The sequence below is a fragment of the Takifugu rubripes genome, chromosome 7 (assembly GCF_901000725.2).
Source record: "Takifugu rubripes chromosome 7, fTakRub1.2, whole genome shotgun sequence".
NCBI lineage: Eukaryota > Metazoa > Chordata > Actinopteri > Tetraodontiformes > Tetraodontidae > Takifugu > Takifugu rubripes.
In genome coordinates this window covers 5,775,749-5,784,520 of record NC_042291.1, presented here as the reverse complement: position 1 = coordinate 5,784,520, position 8,772 = coordinate 5,775,749, and the positions used below count along the sequence as shown (strand labels likewise).

At 44.4% G+C, this 8,772-nt stretch overlaps 1 protein-coding gene across 3 annotated transcripts; it reads right to left on the bottom strand.

Moving 5' to 3' along the window:
* Window positions 1-282: 282 nt before the first annotated feature.
* On the bottom strand, window positions 283-8,429 carry tbx20 (T-box transcription factor 20). Of its 3 annotated transcripts, none has more exons than XM_029839355.1 (8): window positions 8,068-8,429; window positions 7,220-7,460; window positions 6,541-6,705; window positions 5,602-5,710; window positions 4,487-4,645; window positions 3,711-3,787; window positions 2,412-2,530; window positions 283-2,213 (listed from the first exon to the last, which is right to left on the bottom strand). In XM_029839355.1, the coding sequence occupies exons 1-8, from the start codon at window positions 8,195-8,197 to the stop codon at window positions 1,885-1,887; spliced, it is 1,329 nt and encodes a 442-aa protein (XP_029695215.1). In that variant the 5' UTR covers window positions 8,198-8,429; the 3' UTR covers window positions 283-1,884. The 3 variants fall into 3 exon arrangements, with proteins under 3 accessions (XP_029695215.1, XP_029695216.1, XP_003965862.1); XM_029839356.1 differs by having other exon boundaries at window positions 2,412-2,527; XM_003965813.2 differs by having other exon boundaries at window positions 2,412-2,524.
* Window positions 8,430-8,772: the final 343 nt, after the last annotated feature.

Below are 8,772 nucleotides of genomic sequence, written 5' to 3'. Positions count from 1 at the left end.
TCCTGCAGAGAACATTAGAACATCCTCACCTGCAGGGATGTAAAGTTCGTGTCTGGAGGCCTCAGAGGAGCTGGAGAACCTGGTGTTTCCTTCTTCCTCCTGAAACATTTGTAGAGTTCTATGATTCTCTTTTTCTGGAGTTTTGAGCGGTTCTGAAGACCTTCAGCCAGACTTGTGGTTGAACCTTAGACGAGCATCTTCTGTCTCTACTGATGATACTGAAGCTTAAATATGATTTCATTTATTACAGAATGATGAGATGACAGAAAAGTCAGAGACACGTTGGTTGGTGACGTATTTATATGTTTTTAGATGTTTACAAAGGCTTTAAATGTGACGTCATACACAACAGGTTCTCTCCAGGCAGCAAAATAAATATATTGCACTTAAAACGTAAATGAAAAAATAATCGTTCAGTGTCAGATAGCAAAGAAAAGTTTCTATTTACAAATGTTCCGATTGTTCAAACTGGAAACAAAGTTTCCGTCTAATAAAGTGAAGCATCATTAACCAATAAAATGACTTTAAATGTTCCCAATTTCACGTTACTGATCCGTCAAATATAATAAATTTTATGATACGGGAAAGAGTTTTGACTTTGTTTTGATTTCAGGCGGCAAAAGCGATAAAAACCGGATCTGGAATGTTCTTAATTTGAAAAAGATTTGTTTTCCATTTTGAGAAATCTGATCAGCAATCAAACCTGGACCCTTTTTAAAAGACATGTAAATAAATCCCTTAAATTTGCTGCTGAAATCATCAACGTATTGGACCAGCGTTCCTCTTCAGGATTCCTGAGTCCAGGACGGAATTATTGGAAGGAAGGAAAACGTCCTCTCAGGTCGTGTGGCTGATTTCACGTTAGTAACGTTTTAGATGCTCAGAGAAAAACGCTGCTTTCTTTCAGCTCGGCGCCACCAGCCGAACATCTGCTGACAGATGTTGCTGCGCGTTAGCAGGCTGGAAATACCCCAAAATGTTGTTTTTGATCACACCAGGATGTAAAATTCTTCCTCGCTCTTAAAAAAAACCTGCAGGGTCCTGGCTCATTAACGCTCCGGGTTTATTTACACGTCTGTACACATCTGGACTGCAGTTCTACCCGTCGGCAAAGCTTGGGGACACAACCCGTTGTTGAAACCCACAAAGATGTTGGGGCCAAATCACAGGACTGAGAGTTTGTGCAGGTTGGTGAGAAGGTCGGAACACGTTTATGAAGGGCTGACGTGTCGGTGGTGATGTCACAGCTGTTGGTTTGGGTTCTACTCACATGCTAACACTAACAGCAACATTAAGTCTCCTGATTTGACCGTTTCTTTGATGATTCTTTGATGTTTTGTCCCAGTTTTCCCTCCTAGATTTTAAACGCTGGTGTGACTGTTTAAACTAGAGCTTCACTGTTCCTATATGTTCCGTTTAAACTGGTTTTCTACTGCAGTCAGCATGCGTCCTATATGAATACGTATAGATAGATTTTACTCTTGGCAGAGGTTCCGGGGTAAATGCTGCATTTAAAGTCTTTCTACGCTTCATTTTTACACAGATTTCAGCCGGGTGGAGTAACTGTACAAACATCCGACCTTCTTTAAAACCAGAAGGTCAGCTCAGCCGGGGGCCCCCGCCATGGTTCGCGGAGGAGTCGGCCATCTTTAAAGCCTCGGCAGGAGCCTGCAGACGTTTAAACAGTGTTGGGAGGAGTTCCTGTGGAGGAGTTGGGGCTCCGCTGGTCCCAGGTCAGTAACAAACATGCTCCTTGCACCATCTGGCCCCCATGGTGACCATGCGCCTCCTGTCCTGGATTCCGTCGATGCGTACCTCATGTCTTTTCCTCGCTCGGCGGGGCAACTATCTACAAGCTACGAGTCGTCTGCTCCTGCGGCGGAATCATACGAAGGGAGTCATAACGGTGGAGGAGTGGCGAAGTCCCTGGATGGCCGCGTACGGCCCCTGCTGGAAGTAGTGGTGGTAGCGGGGCATGTGGAAGGAGGGGAAGGACGGCCCGCTGCCTTGCATGGTTCCGGCCAGCGCGGTCGGAGTTAAGGGCATGCCCAGCCTGCTGTAGGGGGGCAGCGAGCCCTGGATGGGGTGGGGCAGTGAGGCCCCGGTGCCCATCGCCGCTGAAAGAGACTGTGGATGCTGGAACCCGGAGAAGCCCGAAGTGGTGGTGACCCAGGAGCTGAGGGACAGGTTGTCAGAGGCGGTGAAGGCGGAGGCTGTGGGAAGGTGACGCACAGTTAAGTGTTACCAGGATGTTGATGGACAACGTCAAGATTAAACAAAACCGAGCTGGGAGAATCTGTTGCTGACTACGGGAGAGCACGAGGGCCAAAATGATCAGAACTTTACACAGTTTCTAACATCGGGTTCAGGCAGAACCTGTGACATCACCACAGGCGTGACCTCCGGCTCACCTCTACTGTGTGCAGCGTGCGCATCCTCGCTCAGGCCCTCCTCGTCCCCGGCGTAGGTCCGGATGGGCGACCGGGCGTACGAGTGCTTGTGGATCAGATTCTCCACACTTTCCCTGCAGCAGAAGCCGAAAAGAGAGCCGCCAACGTGAATCTCTTCTACTCCCCAAAACAGGAGCGAGACACTAAAGGGGACGAGCGCACGCTGTGCACGGTCTGTGTTTTATTCATCTTTCACATGCATTGTTTTTATTCATGTCTGCGTGCGTGTGCGTGTGCGTGTGTGTGTGTGTGCGTGTGTCTACCACAAAGTGCATTAGCTCTTTTGAGTCTTGTCAGATAGCACTTCTCAAACACAGCAGTGCAAATAGTGTGTGTGTGTGTGTGTGTGTGTGTGTGCGGGTGTGTGGACAGGCAAGTGGTCTGCATCATGAGGGCCATGCGTCCACATTACCCCCCCCCCCTCCCACCCCTGCCCACCCCCCCATCCCTCCAATTAGGTTAGGGAAGTGCAATATCTGTCAGCAGAGGAGTACAAATGTGTGTGTTTTTATCAGCATTGGGGCCTCCAGCACAGCAGACTCCCACAATGCACGGCGATGGCAGCAGGGAGGGGGTGGGGGGGCCGGGGGGGGTGGAGGGGGTCTGCCTGCTGGTTTCAATCAGTCACTGCAGCCAATTGAATTAGAGTGTGTTTTAGTGCAGTGGCCGACTCCAGACTAATGTGATTTCTGCAGCTCCCCAAAGATCAATTGATCAGGACTAATTCACAGCCCTCAAAAAGAGAGAGATGGAGGGGGGCAGTCTGGCTGGTTTGCTACCGTCTCTTATTCCAGATGTTGGAATAAGGAAAATGGAAAAATTTTATGATTTCTTCAGCTGATAGTGCTGGAATCAATAATTACAAGTAGTGTGTTGGATTCAGGAGTGTGCATAAAAATCCTGTAAGCGTGCGCTTGTGTGTGTGTGTGTGTGTGTGTGTGTGTGTGTGTGTGTGTGTGTGTGTGTGTGTGTGTGTGTGTGTTATACTCAGAAGTATCTAATTCCCTCCTGGAATTCACAGAGAATCAAATTCTTTTCTGCATCACCACTTGTTGCAGCCTGTCATCCACATCATCAATACTAATTTAAAAAGGTCCCGATAAGGAAATAAAACAAGGAAATAGAGCGAAAAGAAGGAATGTGAGACAAAAACCAAAGAGCACGTAAACAGAAAAAGGCAGAAACAATGAAAATAAGAGAACCGGGACCTGATGTAATAACTAAGGATAAGCAGGAAACAGGACCCAGAATCCCCTGTACCTCTCCATGTCCGTCAGCCGTGATGAGTCCCGGAACCCTTTGGCAAACGGATTACTGTCGATCTTCAGCTTGGTGATCTACAGAACAGCAGACAGGTTCAGTAGTTCCTCGCAATATTGCTGGTATCTGAGCTGCACTTGATGTCGAACCGGTGAAGGTTCGTCTCTCGTAGATGATCTTTGGTTCAACAGTGAGGATCAGTTCCATCATAGAGCTGAAATTATTTCTGCTTCCTGTTTAGCTTCACCCCCCCCAGGCCGATATGGTGAAAGGACATCGTGACACCAGTCCACATGGGCTTGTTTTAGCCTGTTGGAAATGCTAATGCTGTGGCAGGCACCTGCCCAAATCTGACCTGGGTACGAGTCGATGTGTTCTGGTGCCCTCTATCGTCCACAGTGAGCGCACTAATATTCCTGGGCATCACTTCAGTGTATTCTCTATGCTCTTCTATCCACACCTGCGATGCTTCTCTCTGCTTCTCTTTACCATGTGGGATGTTTCAGCAGTTTAAGAACAACAGAGACCTCTTTGGCTTATCGGGATGATGCAGAATACTGTTGTGGAGGCTTCGGTCTGGGTCTTGTCATCGAATTTGATGCTAATTTTATCGCATCTGTTTTTGTTTTGCTCAATATTAAATGTGATTTTATAGTTCAAGCTCCACTCTTAAAGTGCTCTGGAGGTCTGAACATCTACCCACGCTCGCTCATCTCACAATAATCCATGATGGCGTATCGGTTAATCCAAAAATGAGACAAAGGTCCATCACGTACCAGCTGGTTCTGATAGGCCGTGACAGCGGTGAAGACTGTCTCCACGAACACGAAGGTGCGGAACTCCTCCGACTTGAGGTTGAGCAGCGAGGCCGTGTGGTCCTTCTTCTTAATGATGTGGACCCGTGGCTGGTACTTGTGCATGGAGTTCAGGATTATCTGAAGAACCACGACAGATAAACCGAAAACGGGAGTTCAGATCAGTCTGACAATTTTTGTAGTTTCACCCACACCTGAAAAATGTCAATTTACAATTTTAATGTTAAGTCGTTTCCACATAAGGGTGGAAAATATGAATATGAAATTAACTATTGAAAACTTTGGATTTACATTTAAATTAATTTTCTGATTATGTATATAATTCCAAATTAATATAATAAATAAGAATGATTATCATAGAAAGTGAAAATAGCTGTCAATAGAAATAATATGAATTAAAATCGATAAATTACGGGAAAGCATTTTAATCTTTTATAAAGATTTCTAGATTTATTTTATATACTGGCCAGTTTCGCCTTCTATTAGAAATACTTCCGTAATTGATTCGTTTTCTGTTTGCATCGAGCTGTTTAAATATCAGCATCTTAGTTTTTCTACCTGACTTTAATTAATCATTTAAAAGAGGTTTGATTGTTAAAAGTTTGGGACTGCGGGAGATGAAGAAATGAAGCTGTTGATTATCTTAATTTAATTTTTTTGTAATTTTTCATTTTCTCTTATAAGGGCTTCTAACGTCACGTTTATTATTTCCTATTATTGTTAATTTGAAGCTAGGCAAATGTAACTAGTCTTTTCCGTTTTACAAATATTTAAATAGTAATAAAAACGACTTCGGAACACTTCTCTTTAGCGCTTCAGGTTCTGCTATTTGCGTATTTTTAAAACTAAATCTGGTGCATAATTATTGATCATCATAAATTTGTTGTTCGTCGCACTACATTTAAGATATTTTCGACAGTTTATTAAGTCTTTCTTTAACTGTAACATTGGGCGTATTGGGTGATAATTATGAAAAAAAAACAAGCTTTTGGTTAACACCTCGTTATTTTAAAACTCCTGTTCATAAATGCTCCATAGTTTTTATATAGAATATATAATGCAGAATTAAAACTCACGTGACCATGTTGGTCCAGCTCGTTGTTCGTCAGTTTGACCTTCTCGAAGGAAACCATCTGCTTCATGAGCTGCTCCCCGGTGAACGGTGAGTCCGGATGGACGTACAACCTGCGGGCCCAGACGGAACCGGTCAACATCTGCTCTGATTGGCCGAGGCGAAGAATTGGTGTTTTCCACCAATCAGCGAAGAGAAAAAACCTGCTCTGCTCTCCGAGTGGAAGAATTTAGACGTTTTTAAATGATTATTTTATCGATGTTTCAAGATAGATATCTTATGTTAAATCAAAACACGTAAATAAAAGCCGTTCGTAATAAGTGTAAGTTGCTATTTTTAGAACGTTAAGCTTTTTCATGTTACTTAAAAAAAAAAAAAAACAATATCCCAGTTGTTAAAAATAAAATAACCTCGTTCGGAGCTCGCCGCACCCTGCTGCTTAAATTTAAATATTCTGAGCCACGACAGTGAGTGACGCCCGTTTTCACAGATGTTTTACGGTAAAATGAATAAATAAATAAAAGACTCGAATTATCTTATTCCTCAGGTTTAGTGGTGACGTCATCCTTTGGTGCGAAAAAGAGGTGCTGATGCTGCTACGCCACAAAATGTAGTCAGACTTAAATTGAAATAGTTAGAACCGGAATAATTATTAACTAAGTAAATATCTGAACATTTTTTATTTTTTTCAACTCTGACTTTATTGTTAAATATCAGACTTTGGCGTTTTAATCTAAATTGTAACAGACGCGACCCAAAGTTTTCTACAATATCGATTTTATGTTATTTTCCCGCCGCACTTTCCCGCCGTTTTCTCCTAATTTAAAATCACACGTCAGTTCTCTGAAGACCTCCTCGCTGCCTCGCGCTGCCAACGCGTCGCGTGCGCTCAGGTGCGCCGGCCTCGCGTGCTCAGCTGAGCTGCGGACCGCCGCAGGCCTACCTGGCGGGCAGAGGAGGGTCGGCCTTGCCGGCAACCAGCCAGGAGGAGCGGTGGTAGGCGTACCGGTACCGCTTGTTGTCCACCGGGACGATGTCCATCAGCACAATGTACTTGGAGTCCTGGTCCACTCCGGAGAAAGAGACCCGGATGGTGGGAAACATCCTCCTGAGGACAGGTGACAGGTGAGTCGGTAAATTACAAAGGTGTGCGTTAATTTAGGTCAAATAAAGGCGATAACCGAGGCTAATTATCATCAGGGTCATGCCGAAGATTTTAGCCTGGTTTTCAGCACACGGTGTTAAAATGCGTGTTTAAAGACCATTTCTAAGCAATATTGACTTTAAATTTGAAAAATCTCTCTTGCTGATGTGTTACTTATACATTTAGACAAAATAATTCCGTGATTTTAATTTAATTTTTTTTTTTTTTTAAATGCTATTTCCAATTTTTAGCCATTTTTTACTTTCAACAGGACCAGTTGCGTTCGAGGTTAAACGTAATTGTGATGTTTTTGTTGTTGGAGGATATTTATAATACACGACTAACCCTGACACAACAGAACAATGGATCATCTAATAAACTATAGTTATTACTGTTGTTAGTAGTCGTGTTTTGTGGTTAATTATTGATCATGCCGGCCAGGGAAGATTTTCCAGAGTTCAACATTCTGGGTTTCTACCTCCCGGATTTGGTGATGATCATCTCGGTTCCGAGCTCATGGAACTTGTCCCACAGCTCTTTGGTCTCCAGGCTGCAGGAGATCTTCGCCATCTCCTCGCTGGGGACGCCGGGGTTGGTGGGGATCAGAGGCTCCGTGCACACGCCCGGCGCGCTCCCGCTGCTGAAGTCGCCGTGTGCGTCCATGGAGGAGAGCTCGGAGAGAGCCTGCTGGCTGCAGGAGGACTTCTCCACGAATTGTTCTGAAAGTAAAATAAACACAAGTCAGAAACGATGATGGAGGTGAAACATTTGAACCTTTTGAGTTTATTCCTCGCTCCGAATCCGCCTTGAATTTTAAAAAAAAAAGGTCTCTATTGTTATTCACAAAAATACAGTTTGTATTGAAATAAAGGAAATTGAGAAATAAACAAGTGGAAATTAGTGAATTTGCTAAAAAACTTTTATATTTTAATTTTATATTTATTTCTTCCCTAAAAGCGGGATCACAGCAGGTGTATTTGGTGCATAACTATTGGTCGTAAAATGTGATTTTTATTTATAGCGCTATTAAAATTGATCCATAAAATGGACGGAAGCTGTTTTAAAACAAATCAAGCTCGGTTTGAAGAGCAACTAAGAAGAGCAACAGTCAAAACATCCCTCTCACCTCAGGTAAAAATAAATCTATCGTTTTGTGTAACACTTATTTGTCTTTTCTGTCATATTCCATATTTATTTAAAAGAGCCTTTTAAAAATGTCATTTTCGGCTGATCCGGTTGATATTTACTTTCTTCAGTTTCTTGTGCGTAAACTTTGGTCAGAATCTCCAAAACATTTCTGAGACGGTTTTCCAGGCCGAACCTTACCCAGAGGTTTGATGGTGCTCTCCTCCGTGTCCTTGTCCTTACTGGACTTTCCGCTGGACATCAGGGCGGCGATGGAGAACGCGTTGGCCCGGGACGAGAGCTGCGGTTTCGGGGACGACGTGTACTCCATGTCGGGGAGGGGGAACACCAAGCAGAGGGAACCAGACCAAAATATTCCACTGACGAACCTAGAGAAATCCTCTAGAAGCTCCTACCGGTGGTCCACCAGCAGAGGGAACCCAGCAGATCTGTCCTGCGCGCACAGTCTCAGATGAACCCTTGTGGAGGTCTGCTCGGACGCATGTCGGGCCGGAGTGAGTCCAGAGGCTGCAGTGCGTCCTGCGGTTTGTGGTCTGAGGATCTGCTGCTCTTTGGGGAGCTCCAGCCCTCCTCTTATAATTCCTGGAGCCCTCCAATCAGGGCCTTCGCCCCCACGTCACCGTCCCAGTGTCCCGGCGCGGCTCTGGTACCGAGCAACCAATGAGAGGAAAGCTGAACTGTCACACAAGAGCGTGTGCGCGCGTGTGTGCGCCTTTGTGAATTCAAACATCCTCTACCAGAGCCACATTAGACAGATTTATTTAACTTTGGGTCATGTTGACAAAAAGAAGCTTCAAATTTTGTTTTTTTCTGACGTTAAACTGGAAATTCCGAATACTGTTAATATGAAAGCGGAATCTTCAAAGAAAAGATCGGAGCAGATTT

Coding starts and splice junctions, on each gene's coding strand:
- tbx20 (XM_029839355.1), bottom strand. CDS start 8,197: ATGGAGTACACGTCGTCCCCGAAACCGCAGCTCTCGTCCCGGGCCAAC. Junction 5,711..6,540: donor GACCCTCCTCTGCCCGCCAG/GTAGGCCTGCGG, acceptor CTGGGCCCGCAG/GTTGTACGTCCATCCGGACT. Junction 2,531..3,710: donor CGGCTGACGGACATGGAGAG/GTACAGGGGATT, acceptor TTTCGGCTTCTG/CTGCAGGGAAAGTGTGGAGA.